The sequence below is a fragment of the Convolutriloba macropyga genome, chromosome 9 (assembly GCF_964194025.1).
Source record: "Convolutriloba macropyga chromosome 9, txConMacr16.3, whole genome shotgun sequence".
In the NCBI taxonomy this organism is placed as follows: Eukaryota; Metazoa; Xenacoelomorpha; order Acoela; family Convolutidae; genus Convolutriloba; species Convolutriloba macropyga.
The window spans coordinates 41,687,484-41,705,628 of record NC_134476.1 but is presented as its reverse complement, the minus strand read 5'-3'; the positions used below and the strand labels follow the sequence as shown (position 1 = coordinate 41,705,628).

The following is an 18,145-nucleotide window of genomic DNA, read 5'->3' as shown; positions in this document are numbered from 1 at the left end:
ATCCACAAATTATCTCAACAACAACAATTAGTAATTTCACACTTTACGTCAAATTTTGTGAATGTAACCATTGGCGGACCACGAGTTTCAGTTTTTGCAGGCCTTCTGTTTTCGGTTTATATAAAAGATTTAACAGAATTTTTCTTGAATGAATGTTTTTTTATTTGCTGACGACACAAAGATTGTTGGCTCTTTAATCCATCAACCTATTCTACCCACATATAATGATAGTGCTATCAACTAGAATTAAAACAATTTCTTGAAATAGAGGAATATCCTATTAAAATTCAACATAAAGTTAACTCAGATATACAAAAATTTAATAATAACGGACACAGTGCAGAACTTGGATTTTGTTTTGACTAAATTTTCATATCATTTGTTTCCAACACCGTATGATAGGGTGATTCTATAATTTAAGCCCTGGACTCAAAACTATTAATTATATCGCAGCAAAAAAAATCAGTTGTCTAAAATTGACATTTAATTGACCTCATGACTCAAACTTTAATGATTTCGATACAACATAATCAGTACGTTTCTCCTTGATTTTGCCTTACGCATACAGTCTGCGACATTGCTCTCTTGGAAACGCCACACCATTGTTATTTGAATATTAATAGTACGGATTCGACTGGCACAAAAGTATTCCATTCATTGTCATAGCTAAATTGAAAATATTGCGGGATTTAAATACTTTTTTTTCAAATAGGCTTTGTTTTCTTGATGATATATTTGAGATTTGTTGTTCTGTATCAGCTCACATTACATTTTTCTATAAAAACTTCAGCAAATTAATCCCCAACAACCTTAGATTAATATTATCTAAAAGTTATTTTGCGAAGTTCAAATCGAATGGCTTGTTACTTGTTTCACTCATGCAGAATGTTGTCTTTTGAATCCAAAACAGCCGCAATTTTGACGCTCAATCCTCCATCAAATATTTTTTAAAATATAAATGAAAAGCTAAGTTTTTAAGATCAGTACAATACCCAATAGAATCATGCACAATTTAGCCCTACTTTGTCATCAATTTGCATCATTGCTGATAAATGTACCCGGGTAAAACCAAAAGTTGTTATCCTAGAACTTTCCTCTTATGGATCCTTAATGTCATAGACGAAAAAAGTTGTACGAAAATGGTAGGGTTACAACTTTCCCATAAATCAAAGTTCTTTGGTTACAATTTTATCATAAAGGAAAGTTCTATGACTACAGCTTTCTCATAAAGGAGAGTTCTATGATTACAACTTTATCCTATTAGGGAAGTTCTATGATTAAAACTTTTTCATAAAATGGAAAATTCTAGGATAACAAATTTTTCATAAATGAAAGTTCTAATATTACAAATTTTTCATAGTTTTGAGCGCATTTTTGTCTGACCAGAGGACGTTTCGAGAGTTAAAATAGGTTAAAAACTGTTGGAAAAAATCTACAGTTGAACTAACGAACAACTTTTTCAGATTTTCCAGTATGTTTTGGGTGTGTTCCCCTCCTCCTTCTGTTAAGAAGCACATAAAATTGTTTTTGCTTTATTAAGTTTTATGACTACTCCATGAAAAAATGCGAATGAGGTGACCTGGGAGCAAGTTTCAGTTTTTTGTTGAATAACAAATTTTTGGAACATCTGGCAATTTTGATCTCTAATTCTTAGGTTGCGACAAAAAATTATGAAGTTCTATGACTATAACTTTTCCATAAATACGGTATAATTGAAAAGAAACTTTTTCAAAGTTTTTTCTTACTAATTTTTTGAAACAAATTATTTGTGCTTCGGTTTAGCAGTGTTCATGATAAAGATAGGTCTCAATTGCTTCCCCAGGACTAATAACTGGACCTATGTAAAGATTTCGGTTTATAGCTACTTGTTGTAATGACTTTCAAATTCAATTTTTTAAAAGATTTTTCGACTGTCTTTTTTTGCTTTAACTTTGTCGCCATGTAACTCAATCTAACTAATAAAAAGTCTTAACTACTTTTGGTATTTCAAACATTATTTTCCGGGCTGTTTATGTGTTTTACTGATGGCCTCGATAATTTAGTTTGATAAAACACATTTGAAAATTCCTTACTGTTCAATTTTTGAGTTTCATTTTGTCGCCATTTTCTGCGTAGTCCTTTCATAGGGAAGAACAGCTGATGTTCAGATATGGAGCAAGTGATGATTTACAATTCTTTCGGACAACATTTCGTAAGTATAATGCTTTGAACACAGTGCTGTCATAAATATTGGATCCGCCGCTTTTTTTATTTTGTGATGTCACAATTTAGTCTCCATCATAACAGTCGAAATTGGCATCTTGAGGTGTTGCAACTTAATTCATCTTCTTTGTGAAATTCTATTTCTGTTTTGTGTTTTGCAATTATTTGTTTTCAAAATTATAATTGAATTTTTGAGCTTCGCTTTTTATTAAATTATTTTTTGTCAATTTGTCACTTAGCCCCGGTAAAGACAGGTCACAACTCGTTTCCAGTGAGCTATAATTTAGTCTTTATAACCAATTTAGTTTGAACAGTGTGTTTCTTTTGCTACTGCTCTCACTACGATATTTCATAAATTGTTTGTGATTGAGGTTTTTATGTATTTGTACATTTTAAAGGATTTTTGATTTTTAAATTATAACATTAATGGTAGGTCTCATTTAAAAAATACTGCACAGTTGAACATTTTGGATGCGTTTAGTGAAAATTTAAGGTTTTAACGGCTTTTCTGCCTTTTTTCCACAAAATTTATTTGAAATTTTTATTTTTGCCTGTATCTGTCTTTCTTTTTGAAGTCGTGTGACGTACACTTGTTAATGACAGGTCTCAAATGTTTCCTGTGGAGATATAAATGAACGTTTTGGCGATTTCAGTTAATATCTAATGATATTCAGCACGTCGAAATTTATTTTTTTTTCAAAATGGAATCCTATTTCTGAACTTCGCGCCTTTTTGCTCTTTTTTGTCGACCAGTTACTCAGTCGGATTGAGGACAGGTCCAACATTGTTTCTAATGAAGTACAGTTTACTTTGTTTTTGTTTAGGTTTTATCTGGCGCGAGTTTGATTTTGTTATAATATTTTTAAAAAATAGACATCGAGTTTTGGTCGTGATATTTGTTTGTTATTTGAGTTTTATTATTGTCTTTTCTAGTAGTCCTATTAACAACAAGTTCCATCGATCCTCTAGCGTGGAATTATTTGATTCCATTTTTGGTTTATTGAACGATATAGACGGTTTTGAAAGATTTCTGTCTCTTTATCATTTGGTAGCCAATTAAGCCACGAATGTGGATGGGCGGGGTCGGAACATTATGTGCGAACGCACATTACCGAGCCTCCTTGTTTGAATTTCCCCTCACATCCTAGAGAAAAGCAGACATTTATTTTGAACAGAATTGATTGCTAGAAAGTTTTGTATGAAAACTAGAGGTGGAAGTCAATATAAGAGAATATTGGTTAAGGCTTCCAGACTTAATTTTAAATGGTACAAAATTGTGTTTCAAACTTTGATTTGATGTTGCTTATAATTTTTGTGCTGTTATACAGAATGAACTGGCAAATTGATGGACACGTGCCTCATATCTAATTGAAAAGAAATAGAGTAGAAATTATTCAACAATTTTTCTATACACAAAAAAGAAATTCCCCATAACAAACATTCTGACCATTAGAAATTCATAAAATGAAGCTTCCAAATTTTTCCAAATAGAAATTTGATCTAGTATGTTTGCCTGTTTATTAACTTGTTTGTTGATCAGGTGTAATTGGCTCTGATGCAATACGTGTCTTCATTGTTGTTGTGTTCGTCATTCACATACAGCAATATTTCACATGTTCCCTTTTGTCCAACTGGTAGAAAAGTCAACCCAATCAGCGATTTCTCACCCGCCTCCAACACTTTCACCCCCTCCCCAATCACAATCAAATCGGGTCTATCCGTGTGGATGTTGAACCGTCTCCGAACACTGTACTGGTTAACTAGCGGAATCTTCTTAACAGCTCCTGGAACTCTTCCAACACCTGCGCGACCCCCGCTAATTGGCAAATTGACCTCGAAAGCTTTTGTCAGTTGGGGAGGGTGGCTATTAGCCTGTATTAGCCAAGAATGCATCTTTTGCTTGTAATCAACGTCTACAACATTCACGATGTAGCTCTGCTGACCAGGTGATAAAGGTCTGATTGCGAGTTCGACCTCGACCACGCTAATTGGCGAGAGAATAAAAGGTTCACTGGGTTCCACTTGCATTTCTCCCGGGTGTGACACGTACACCTTGACCAGGCGGGACGCCGTAGAGCCAGAATTGGTACCCTGTGTGAACTCGTTGCCAGATATTCCACTTGCACCTCCTCGAACAACCAGGGACAGTCTGGACACCTGACCAGCTGTGCATTGCACGTCCACCTGCAATAAAGTTCAGCTATTAATTTTGCAAAGTGCACATTTTGCTGAGATCCCCTACAATGATAGAGATGAACATTAATGCGTTAAACAGTTTTTCTATAGTTCACTATTGCTGGATGTTGTATTTCATCTATAGCGATACCTTTTCCTCCGTGATTGATTCCATAATAAATAATTTTTCAAAAAGAAATTTGATCTAACTTCTGTCTGCCAGTACAACTTTTCATTTAAAGGTTGTTTTGATTGGAAAATATTTTTCGGTTTCTTGATAAGGCAGAGTTTGAAAAAGAGGTTACAAATGCAAACGTCTTTCACCGCGCATCCTTGTTTGGTCAAACACAGAACTGGGGCAAAAACTTTGATTAAAAATTGTCTCGGAGTTTGGTACTTATTTTTTACCCTTGGGTATTTTTAACATCTTCCCAACAGTATAACAAGAACTGTTTCTCCACATCAATTAACTGGCCAACTCCCCCAAATAACAAGAAGAGATATTAATTGTAAAATTGTAATTAGGAACATATCAAAAATAATATCCATTTGGACCCCTCATAGTGTTATAGTGTTAACCGTGCTTTTTTGTTGGGATTGGTCTAAGTTCATGCTTCAAATCTTAAATAGTGAGCTGCATTTTTGAAATTTAATTAAAATTTACATATTTGAATTGGTTTTGTTAGTTAGTACCTTTTTGACGCTTTCTACAACCAGTAGCCATGTCTCAGATGGTACCAACATCATTGCAGGTGACTCTGCTGTCCCTTGGTCTTCATAGACAGCCATGTATATCCTCTTCACCTGTCCATTCCCTCCCACTTGTGTCTTTATCTGCAGGTCACGTGGCTCACCCTGCAACATCATGTCATCACAAACTAAGTAGTGTAACATGTACAAGTATAACATGTAAAATACTCTACAAAAATATAGCAAATATTAACAAAGTTGGACGCGAAACTGAACAAGAAAGCTGGGCAATGAGCATTTGCTTGTAATGGTTCACCCCAGCTCATCCACAGTTTTGTTTACCAAACGAAGAGACAAAACTTTCGAAAGCTCACCTACTCTTCGAAAATAACTGGAGCTTGAGTAAAAAAAAAAACGAAATCAAACCACTGAGTGAATTATATAAAGGCATGATGTGTTAGAGCGTCAAAGATACCTGCCATTGACATGACTACCAGACAAGACAAACAGTAAAATAAACGAAACGAAAAATTTGTTACAGCAAAAAGTCAATATCTGTTTTTGAAACCTAAAGTACGTAAATTTCCTAGTCCTTCTACAGAACGCATATGTACACTGTTTTTTAATAAAACCAGGTAATAGGTCGACAAAAAGAAGTAGGGAAGGTTGCAAAGTTCAAAAATTCAATGAATTTTTTTGAAATAAAAAAGTCAGAACAACCATATATTGTTAACTAAAATGACTAGAAAAATTCAAATTTAACTCTTTAGGAAGCTATCGGGAGTTGTCATTCGTGATACTCAGTCATAAGACCGCAAAATAAGAACAAATACAAGCAGAACTTAGAAATTTGCAAACAATTTTGGAAACCACAAAGTATTTAAGCCACTAAAATCATTGGCTACTACTGATCAAAGATTGTGCATCTTTACTAATCGTATCCAATTTGAACATCAATGGGAGCTGTTGTTTAGGGGACTATGTGAACAAAAAGAAACACAAGTATTGACCAGTATCAAAAATTCCCAAAACTTTTACGACGGCACATTGTCCCCATGTCAAAAAAATCAGTTAAATTAAAAAATCAAGAAACAGAGGTTAAGTGTTTACTCTACAACAAACCTGTCATTTGTTGTACGGACCCGTCATTGGTGAAACTGCAATACAAGCTGACAAAAACAAGAACAAAAAGAGCCAGGTTCAAAAATACTTTGCTTTTTTCAGAAAACAAAAAAAACAAAGCCAATTAAATCATTAGCAACCGAAGGCTTCAAAATGGTTTAACTGAACATTAAGACCAAGCTAATGGGAACTGTCACTGATCGGAAGAAATCTTCCAAAAAATATCTAAACCACTAAAAGTATGATCTATCCTGAAAAAACTTTTTATGAGATCAATTGAGCTCCCTTGGCAGCCAAGGGACCTTTCATTGTCGCGATAATGTTATAAGATGTAAAAAAAACATAATTATGTCCAAATATCCAAAAATCACAAATTTTTTTAATGAATTTTGGTATTACTGAAATTTTAGTACCTAAAACCACCAGTTATCAAATAAAAGCAATCAAGGTTTACCTTTAGCTCAATATAATGCAATGAGGTTTGCCTTTAAACAAGAATGGATCTCACGGACTCAAAAGTAAAATAAAACAAGCGAAAACCAAAAATTCGAGATGAATGGAGAGAATAAAGTATGAGCATTTAAAACAATCATTGAACGGAGTGCTCCAGTAAAAGCAAGATGGAACCTGATATTAGTGTGACCCGTCTACAAATTGAAATAAATAAGATTAAGAAGGCAAAGTTCGTAAAATCTTTTTTTTCAGAAATATATTTTTACAGTAAAATCAGCCCTTAATTATCAACTGAAAACTTAGATAGGTTCACCTATTCCTCTTAAAGGAATCATTTGAACATTTGGTTAACGAAATTTAAGTTTAAGGACCACAAAAGAGCAACGAATGCAGGCAAAACTCAAGAAATGAATAAAAATTTAAAAAGACTCATAGTCGAAGCCATAAAACTGTCAGCTTTATTAAAACATAAAATCTAATGATTGGGCTTCATATGAAAATAAATGGGATCTGGCATGAATGAAACATTAATCTGAAGTTGGACTTGTCTGTACCAAGAATGAAAAAATATAAAAAGATTAATAGGAAAATCGGCGTGCCAATACAGTTCGAATATTTTTGATTTTTCTACCGCTGCACGTCTAATAAAATTGTAACTCTTTCAGATGTTAGAGTAGCACATATTTTGAAACAACAATTTGATACAAAAAGTTTTCGCAAAAATTTGCGAAAAAGTGACGCTAAAAGTGATACAAAAAGTGACGCTAAAAGTAGACAAAGTCACGTCCATTTTCAATTTTTCAATTGTTCACAAATAGCTCGTTAAAAAAATAAACGAAGTTGAAAATGATTTTTCTACGATGAATATATCAATCGATCAAAATTGACTGAACAAAAAAAGCAGTCGAGCAGATAGTCCCCTCCCCCCCCCCCAAAAAAAAATCCATGTTACGTCAGCCTTTTAACATTCTAATTTAAGCAATCTCATAACCATTAGTTCCTAAGTCCGATTTTATCATGAAGATGTTCAGCTTGCAGCCAATCTAATTCAACAACTGCTTCGGTATCAAGTCATCCTTTTTCATTACAGGACATTTAAAACCCATATTCCTCCATACTAGTGAACTGCTCTTTTTGTAAAATGTAAACATTAAGCCTACCGACAATATCATTAAAAATTTCAAGTGATCATCATTTAAGTTATTACCCTATAGGGTTAAGTGCTCAGTCAAGAATCAGAACAAATGCGCGAAAATTAGCTGCTGTGCAATACTGAGCGTTTTATTGAGATATATGTGTTCTCTTGCGGGTTTAATTTATGACAACTCCTACCTTGGAAAATTTTATAATGAATGAATCCAAAAGTTTTACGTTTTTAGAATTTAGGTTTCCAACAATTATGGTTTTGCACGTGAGACTATGAGAAACACTAATAAGTAGCGATTGCAGAACTAGAGGATTTTTCAACAATTGACCCCAACCCCCAATTCTTGACTGAAGAAAATAAAATACGTCATGCTATGTTATTTAGTCGAATTGGAATACAAAGCGAAAAGAATTTCCGATTGGGGGGTCGGTAGGCGATTTCGCCGCGATAAGCGACCGGCGATTTCCAATTTACATCTCAGTGCGCATCCCGGGTCCAGGTTTGGCGGTGAATTTTCAGAAGAAATGCTGTGAAATGCGGTGAAAAAAAATTCACCGAGTATTTCTTACATCTTTTTGCCTCTCACCTCCTGCTTGCCTTCAAATGCTAAGTCCTCTGCGCCAACTGTCACTTGCATCTTTGAAATTTCTAGTGAATTTAAATCAGATTGAGTAAACATTGGAAATCATATGCGGTGAAATTTTGTAAGAAATGTGGTGAATTTCGCGGTGATTTTTTGCAAGAAATGCGGTGAAATGTGGTGAACTATTTTTTTCACCGCATTCACCGCTTTCACCACTTTCACCGCATTTCTTACAAAAATTTACACAAAAACCTCGACCCGGGATGAGAGACATGGCCGTGAAAAGCGGTCCGCAATTGCACTCAAACTCATATTTGGCTATCTAAACCGTAGGCCACGTAATATTGCGGTAAAGTATAGCGGAGAAGGGGGGTTCTCAACAAAAGGGGGCAATTGTTGAAAAGAACCTCAGTTTTTTTCAACAATAACGATTAATTCACGATAGGAATTAGAAATAGAAATAGATTCATAACTTTGTTTTGACAATTTTTAGAGCAACTATAGCTCATTATGTTGATTCCATGTTATCACCATTATATTGAGAGTAAAATTTGGGAACTTTGTGGGTTGCCACCTCGCAAACTCTTATTTGATTGGAATCGTCATGCTCTCCACTGAGACAACTGGTTCACACTGTGAGAGTCTTTCTATGCTCTGTTATAATGAGCTGTCATTTCAAGTTCCATCTTATGATCACAACTTACTTTCTAGAAGGAGTGTAGACTCTAACAACACTAATTAACATTGATTTTCCTTACCCTTTGAACAGATAATGGCGGCGGCGTGCACAACGTGTTTGGATCACTACACATAACTTGAACCCGACCACCCCCTCTCTCACCACCCTTCTTGCTTCCAGACATGTTGCCATTGTTAACCATAGACAGGGGTGGCATCCGGATGGATCTCTTGAGGACAGTCCTCTCCGGGTGTGAGAAGCGGAGAGTGTGATCCACAAGTGTGGGCTGGTGGACTATATTGACTCTGAGTACACTGATGGGTCTACTACTGTCATACTCTCGCACACACACTTCACAGTTGCTATTAGGAGAAGATGAATTTGAACCCAAATCATGTTGCCTGTTGGATGACATGCCATAGATGTTGCTACTGCTAAAAGCACTATTTGTTTTAAATAACTTCATATTTATTGAACAGAGCTCATTTGAAAACAGCTGCAGACGCTTTCCCATTACCTTGATTATACAATAATGGGACATATATATATATATATATATATATATATATATATATATATATATATAGTTTTAGGGGGGGGGATTATAATGAGAAAGACTCCCGCTCCCTAATTGATGCACTTTAGCAGTGATTCAGTAGTTAGTTGACTGCAGTTGACCCGGTATGCTTTGATATTTTGTACCATTTCACTGAGAATTTTCGGTTCAATGTTACTCATGCTATCAATTAGTACAAGCACTAGACAATATTCTGTTTTCCCAATGGGTTGATAGCAAGTGCCAATTTGATGTGCTCTCTGTCTCTCTTACATCAGTAGAAACAATGCAAGCTAACCCAGTCACCAAACGTGCAAAGTCACAAATAAAGCAGAATAGCTCAAAAAAGCAAAAGTTTCTATGTCTCGGAGTTTTTGATGTCTCAGCCATTGAGTGGGGAGTAAGGGCCGTAAATCAATGGCAGGAAAAAATTGGGATCGAGAACAGGAGAAATACTTCAAAAGAGAAGTATTTTCATAGAAGGTGGCGTGAGTGATTCCATTGCTGATTCGAACTGAACTGATATTAATAACAATATCGGTTGATGATTTCATTAATTTAAGTCATCATTAACAAAAACTAAATTCCCATTTAAGTCATGCTGTACAGATTATTAATTTTTTTCCGGGGTCTTGGATTAGCAGCGCTGCAATTATCAATAAGAGAATTATTAGCAAAAGCCCAGAAGGCGCTATTAATTTCCGTATTTCATGTAGCTATAGCGTTTCACAAAATTTTACAATAAGGAAGCGCTGTCAATAGTTAAATGAAATAATACTAGACCTCGTTTTATCTCCACCCGTAGTATCCCAAGCAGGACTATCTGGCCCAGAGACCCCACTGCTACTGGATTCCCCCAATCCAGAATGAACACTTGTATATTTGAAGGGAACATAGACCAGTTCGTGTGGCTTGAGAAATATCTTGATAGAATTGTTGTGTTTGTTGGTTGGTTGCTCATCTTGGATGAATATGTCAGTTGAAGTTGGAGTGTTTGAGTTTTTGAGAGCTTTCAAAGTCCTCAGTTCTCTTTCATCCGTGATCACTTGAAGGCCACCCGGGGACACGGAGTCTTCTACTGCACAATATAATAAAGATGGATTAACAGTTCCAAATAACTTGTAATTAAAATTCTATTTGAAGTCTGACACACGCTTCTCAATAAGTTAATAAGTTTTCCGGGCCTATCGCCTAGTGAAATTGAGTAATAGGCAAGATAAATTACCAATCTATTATCAGTACGGATTCAGAGCTAATGTCATGTCACTTTTTGCAATCAACAATTTTGTGCGCGTCATAGCCAAAACTTTCAAGACTAAATCCAGTTCTGAAAAACATCACGAAAACGAGCTCATACATGTGCATATCAAACCAGGCCATCATAAAACGGAAATGTATTTACATGAATATCTGTACGCTAATTTTCAGTAGATCGTTATTATGCAAAATATTGTATTATCATATAAAACCTAGCACAATCATGGAAAAAATTTAACAGGAACAGAATAAAATGTTTTTTAATGCCAGAATCGTTCTGAAGTTGCCCAGCTGTAAGTGCGTTTATATTTTTTGTGCAAAAGTTGACTGACAATTAGAAATCACTTTCACTTTGACTTAAAAGAATTAAATTCGAATCCATAACTATAACAAAAAATTTTAGTAACACAACTAAACTTCAAGAACCACTTTATAAAAATATGAATAGCTTGGTCCTTAAACTAGTTGTAGAAATAATCTCTAAAAATTAGACTTTTCTATTGTTTTGAAGGATTTAACTTTTATTTTTTCTTTCCCGATTTTCGTTTGGTAAGTTGTTCGATTTTCTGGAAAAAACATTTGATTTCTGATTGGTCACTTGAATTGGATTGGAACTACGTTTTTGCATAGAATTTAAGCGGTCGGGACTCTCATACTTTCCGAGAAATTTGATGAAATTTCACAATTAGGATACGCTGACAATAGTTAAATGGAATAGTATGGGACCTCATTTTATCTCCACCCGTAGTATCCCAAGCAGGACTATCTGGCCCAGAAACCCCACTGATACTGGATTCCCCCAATCTAGAATGAGCACTTGTATATTTGAATGGAACATAGACCAGTTCATGTGGCTTGAGAAATATTTTGATAAAAATTGTTGTTATTCACATAACAGAGATAACATCAGATGACAATTGTTTTCTTTATTATTCCATCAGGATGAAAGATTTAAAAATGCAATTGCTCTTTTTGTGGTAAAAAAACAGATCACATTTTATCTGTGTTCAACATTAACATTTTCAGTTTCATGTACCTACCTTTTTTCAAATAAAAAAAACACTGTTGACTTTGAATTTTTTGAGAGTGTTGGTCACTTTTGGAGCTTTCTATAATACAAGCGTCATGTGAAAACTGATAAAATTTTTGGAATTAATTTTTTCCAGCAAATCGTTTTGATCAATTTCAATTTTTAAAAAATGAGGGCCCAAGTTCTCTTCCCAATGAAACTTCGTTGTCATTATCACCAAAGCAGGATATCTAATCCCATTCTCCATTGGATACAGATATTTGTAGCATATTTTTTGGTTCAAGATCAATACATACGTTGCATGAAGTTTATTGAAGTTTTATTTTGTGAGAAACTGAGTTTAAAGCTTTGGAAATTTTTTAAATTACAAATCACACTTTTGTATCATTTTTTTCTTATGCCACTGAATTGACAGTGTCAAGCGACTATTTAATTTTCTGTCTTTTGAATTTAATTCTGTTAGTATTTTATGATTTCTAAATGTTGTAACATTTGCTGGAGTGGAAACTGTTCAAAGTTTTAGAAAGAATTGGTGTCACTGAAACTGCAGATCACCTCTTTATGAATTGGAGTTACACATGATCTTTAGGATGTCTGTAAAAACACTATTTAATATACATTCCATAGTTGCAATTTGTAAACTGTAAATGTGTGCCAACAAGTCTTTTAGATTTGAAAGGCCATTCCGGATAGAACGCAGGAGTCGATGCTTTGTTCTGTGGTAGTTTGACAATTACGTCGTTTAGCTATTTTCTGGTTATGTGTCTGAATTTTTTTTGGCTGTAAACAAACCTCGGCAACTCAGCATTTTCTGTCTCAATTTCATATAGCCCTAAATTGGACAAACAGCTGTTGATTGTGTTAGGGAATTATTTTTTTTTTGGTTTTTTATATGATATTACTGTTCAAAATTTGGGAATAGTTTTTTGTTTTCTATGTTTTTGTTTGAGTCTTGTTTTTATAACATTCTTTTTCTGTTTGGAGCCATCAAGAGCTCCGAATATTTCCAGGGCTCACTCATTACTTGCTGTTTTTCTTTTTCACTTGTCGATAGGTTGCCTAATTTTGGATGTGTTAGAGATTGACTCATTTGCTTATTCCTCCAATTTGTGCAAGTCAGTTTTATCTTTATTCAGATTTAAAAACTCTTTAGATGTCCACTTCCCAGGTTGAGGTTCAGACTCCAATTCTCCTCTGATTAGACTTACTCGAGCGCACACCCGTGCTTCCAGAGAGAAATTACAGGTTCTGGAGACCAGTTCAATTTGGGTCTGCACCTCAACCTGGGTCCTTTTTGTTTGGAAGTGACGGTGGCTATCCGCTTTTTTATAGCAGCAAGTTGTTCAAAACCTTTTCAAGCAAATCTGAGTCCTGTTGATTTGTGTTAGTATCTCAAAAACATGAAACAGTTCTTTCCTGATGAAAAACCACCATTTCCTTGACTAATCTCAACGAGGAAGAATGCATCCTGGTTCATGGGGTTCCTCAACTGCAACTCGACCAGTTCTGCCACTCCGAAAGTGGCCAGTAGAGTGTGTTCTGTTGTGATGTCACTTAGAAGCATAGAGTGTATTGTGTTGTGTTTAGTGGCTGTTCTGTATTCCTCTATAAGTCTCAACTCTCTCATCTTCTGATCTCTGTCTTCTCTCTCCACTCGCATTGTTTCCAATTTCGATATCTATCCCAATATAAATGGCTTCAATTTACTAATCATTAAATTTGATTTTTCAATACAATTTCCAAATGAAAATTGAAACTAGTTGCCCGTGATCAATTTGGCAATTTTTCTGTGTAATATTTCAATGTATAATCGTCTTGGGGAGGTTTCTCTGGAAATATTTAGACTTGGCTTTGTAATGCTGTAAATTTATCATTTGTTTGCTTTTCCATTTTCCATTTTAACGACCAACGTCCGGAAAGCTTAAATTGGAGTTAACAGAACAGAAAAAAGAGAACTTTGTGTTACCTTGCTTTTGTCAATCTGATGAGAGGATTGATGAGGAGCAGTGGATGACAAGTGTGATGTGACGTCACCGCCAACATCCATCGCCCCATTGGCCAAAAGAGACTTCCTCATCTGACGCATTCTCACCAACTTCCTCTCTCGCTCAACACCACCTCCACTAAAAAGTCAGTCCGGCCCTAACTTTCAAAAAAATCATAACTAGCATGGAATAGCGAACAAAAAATAGCAGTAAAAAAGTCTATTTAAATCACCATTTAATTCAAATGAAAGCCATGTGAAAATTGCAAATAACCTTTAGAAAGTCTAACAAAAACTGCTCAAAACTTTAGATTTTCAGTTCCCATTACTAACCAGAACTGTGGATCTGCAAATTTGATCTTTTCTCCAGGGGGCCTAAAGTGAAAAAAGAGAAAGTTACGAACTGTAATAAGAGAGCGCATTAAAATCTATCATATTAAAAAACACAAAATACGATTATGAGGAACTGTTCCTATGCGATCATTTTATCTCCTATCTTCTGCGTACAAATTGACGTCATTACCTGACCAATTTCTGAAAGGGCAAAGTTGGCGTTTTGTGGAAACGAGTCACAATATTTCGTAACCAATTTTTATTATGCGTAACCATTGTTCACCTTGAGAGTTAGTAACACAAGTCGTGGAAATCAGTTACCTATATCGTTTTAAAAGGCTTATTTTTGGTTCCGAGTATTCACAAAGAACATAACCAAATTCTACGGTTCTGAACATATAATTAGATTAAAACTTAATTACCTGAATTTTTTTTAGTAATTACTTAAGACCAAACTCAATTTAATTGTTCAAAATCAATTTAACCAAAAACCAAGATTTAATTGTTCTGGTGAGCTGTTATATGGCTAATTTCAAAACCGCTAATTGTCCTTTTAATCCAGATTTAGTACCGAGAGCGGCATTTTTGAAATTAATCGACAATTAGGCTTTCTTTTATGTCAACTAAATGACATAATCTTAGATAATAGATACCGCAACCTTGGAAAATGGTGACAGGTGGAAATGAGGTATATGCACCAATTTCCATACAAACACACACTTATAACCCCAATGTCAAAACTGGTCATGAAAAATGCTCCAGCAACGTTTTCAGTGCCAGTGGACTTGTCATATGAAAAAACAATGAAATTTTTACTCTGATTTTTGATATGAAGAAATATGGAGGTAATCAAACAAGGCTGGGTCTGGAAGCCAAATCCTAACGAAAACTAGAACCAGAAAGAATTAAATAAAATAACTCAGAAAATTCCATTATTTTTGTAGTCGATTACAGTAAAGCCATATGAATGAATGACATTCGACAGCTTAGAGCAAAGCGTTGATTTTCTTTTACAACTCAGCCGCGATCAAAAGCTACTTTGCAGTTATCTTTTGTTATATTTTAGGTATCTGAGACGTTTCATGGCTTTTCCATGATATTTTATGAGAAGTCTCAGGAAAATTTTATTTTCCTGAGACCGTAGGGTAACAGCAGCTTTGAGCACATATATCTGACTATCATTACACCACAAAGAATGACCTGAGTTGGACCGAGTGTATAATTTATTCCGTTTTTATAAGTTAATACACGGGACTTGCATGAACAATGCGAAAACGGGTCACATTCAATAGCTAGGCTACTTTGAAGGGAAATTACTAACGGAATTCCGCAAAATTACATCAATTCACCGCTTTAAAAAAAGTTTCAAAAAAATGTGTGATTATTCGTGGTTAAATTTTCCGCGCGTCTTTTAATAAATGTATCTTAACTTCGTTGAACAAAAGACAATTCGAAGCATTTTCTAAGCCGTTATTTTATGTTATTTCACCACTAAGTTAAGCGGTGAGTTTGTGTAATTTCACCGCATTCGCTGCTGTTCCCAAACAATTTTAACACTTTTTCTAAGCGGTGAATTTATGTAATTCACCACAAAGTTAAGCGGTGATTTTAGTAATTTCATCGCATTCACTGCTTATCTTACATAATTTGGACAATTTTTTTCAAAGCGGTGAAATTATATAATTTCACTGCTACCAGGCGGTAAAGGTTTTTTTCACCGCATTCACCGCCTGATTTGTGTAACTTCACCGCATTTACCGCTTATCTTACAAAATTTCCGCATTCAGCGCTTATCTTACATAATTTTGCGTTGAATGGCGGTGAAACCTCGACCCGGGCCAAATTACTATAAAAACAAAACTTCATAATTTAAGTTCTAGAAATTGAGAAAAGCTAGCTCTATACTCCAAGCAGATTATTTCAATTTTACAGAATTAAAACTTATTCGCTTTAACATGTAATACGTCACTGATTGTTTCATAGAAACATTTTCAAAGAAAATCTGGTTCAAAATCCACTGTTATTAAATTCGTTTGGCAATTATAATTTGGACTTTTTTGGTCCATTTAAACACAACTTCTGAGTTGTATATTTCGTTGTATGTTCTCACGAGTTTTTAAATTATATTTACGTAGTTGCTATTTTGAGGTAGGGGTACTTCCCCTTATCCCACTAACCTCTCCCCAGTGTTAGACGTGTCTGTGATATTATTAGAGACCGTCTTATTAGCTGCTCCTATTGGCTGTGTGCTGCTCTGTTGTTGTTTCTCACTGGCCAGAAGGTTGTTAAGAGTGCGATCTACCTCTGGCAGTCGACTGGCTTGTTGCTTTTTTTGGCCAATGCCCCTGGAAAATGGCTCACAATTCACATGATTCGCTGTTGTTATCATAGAGACGTTAATGCCAAGGTATCCCTGCATCATATGGTTACAAAACAGATTGCATCTCACTTCTTTTCATGGAACCAAAACATTCATGACTGAAAAATTGTTATTTGGTAGGTAGAAAAATAGTTATATTTTCCATAATGGAAACGTTATTGATAATATAATGGGTTCTGTTTGGCGCACCCATGAGAGGCGGCTGAAAAAACAAGTTTTTACGGATTAGACTAAAAAGTACAAGTTGCGGAAAAAATATAAGGAAAATGACAGTGAAAACGCAACTGATAAACAAATAAATTCAATGAGAACCATGATAGTGATTAACCAAGTGATTAAATTTGATTATTTTTTTGTCATTTCAAGAGAAGATAATATACACCAGAGTGCGTATAATCGAACTTTGATGCTAGCTACCTTGTGATTGGGTTGTCATTGTTTCTAGCCACAGTTGAGGTACCAGAGCCGCCCAGTTGTTTCAACAGAGTGGAAGCTGATCCAGATGAGGAAAGGTAGCCAGTGGATGACAAGGAAGAGCTAACAGCTGGAGAAGTTGACCCAGAATGACCAATGTTTATTAGCCTCACGTGTAAATGACCGTTTGTACTGAAAAATAAACAAGTGGTAGTAAATCACTGTTCACCATTACTATAAAATAAACTACAGCTAATACCCGATTGGTCATCTTCAAAAGTGGAAAAAATGTCTTTCTGATAAGACACAACAGACATGCACAAGTCGAAGCCCACAGTCGAAGCTTCCTCGGGATTTAAATAGACAACATAGGACGTGTCGGCCATTTCTGGGCTTTTAAAAACTAACATGCCAGAATATTGTTAAATTTTACCCTTTAGAACAGAACGCACAGAAGAACGCCTACGTTCAAAACCAACAGTTTATTTTGGTCAAAGCTGACAAAAACAAACAAGCCGAAGCGGTGTTAAAATTAAAACCAAACTGACCAAAAATTCATTTTTTTACTTTGTTTTGATTTTAGAACTATAGAAGTAACTTCTTGGCAGAGAAGTGTGTGGAAAGATCTTTTAGTGCGACTGCTTTGTTTTCCATCTGTCATTCACGCAAAATTTTTAAAACTAGTTAGGTGTATATTTGAACTATTTAGAGGTATACATTACGTACGAATTGGTACATTTCGAGATATCGGATTTCAATTAACAAAATAAATTTGATTATCTCTTTATTGCCTTAATCTTTATATCTACCGGATTTTTTTATGATATACACGAGAAGCATTCTCATTTCCTGTATATGGTAATAATTAATAGGCAAAATTAGAATCGAAAGGCAAATTCGTTCTGAAAGGTTCACACTCATAAATTAAGACGACAACACTGATTCCATTTACTAATCTGGTTTCTATAATTGGTGCTGAAAGTACAACACCGATGGAACGATAGAGCGCCCAAAAACCAATCAATGACGACAGTCAACAAAAAACTGCTGTTGTGATCTAAAAATGAGAAAAGTTTAGTTTTGCTATTGGGGGATATTGCTACAAAACTGTTTCCTAAAAAGTTAAAAAAAACGAAAATG

General features: G+C 35.0%; 1 protein-coding gene across 1 annotated transcript in view; it reads right to left on the bottom strand.

Moving 5' to 3' along the window:
- Positions 1-3,581: 3,581 nt before the first annotated feature.
- LOC142346230 (nephrocystin-4-like) overlaps positions 3,582-18,145 on the bottom strand; it is a 36,408-nt gene continuing 21,844 nt past the window's right edge. Inside the window, exons 9-19 of the mRNA XM_075398745.1 lie at positions 17,009-17,197; positions 16,389-16,556; positions 14,212-14,253; positions 13,861-14,017; positions 13,302-13,572; positions 12,687-12,726; positions 11,521-11,668; positions 10,391-10,740; positions 9,131-9,485; positions 5,071-5,232; positions 3,582-4,386 (exon numbers count right to left, since the gene is read on the bottom strand). Of these exons, the coding sequence (XP_075254860.1) occupies positions 3,739-4,386; positions 5,071-5,232; positions 9,131-9,485; positions 10,391-10,740; positions 11,521-11,668; positions 12,687-12,726; positions 13,302-13,572; positions 13,861-14,017; positions 14,212-14,253; positions 16,389-16,556; positions 17,009-17,197 (2,530 nt within the window). The 3' untranslated portion in view covers positions 3,582-3,738. The remainder of the gene's footprint in view (positions 4,387-5,070; positions 5,233-9,130; positions 9,486-10,390; positions 10,741-11,520; positions 11,669-12,686; positions 12,727-13,301; positions 13,573-13,860; positions 14,018-14,211; positions 14,254-16,388; positions 16,557-17,008; positions 17,198-18,145) is intronic.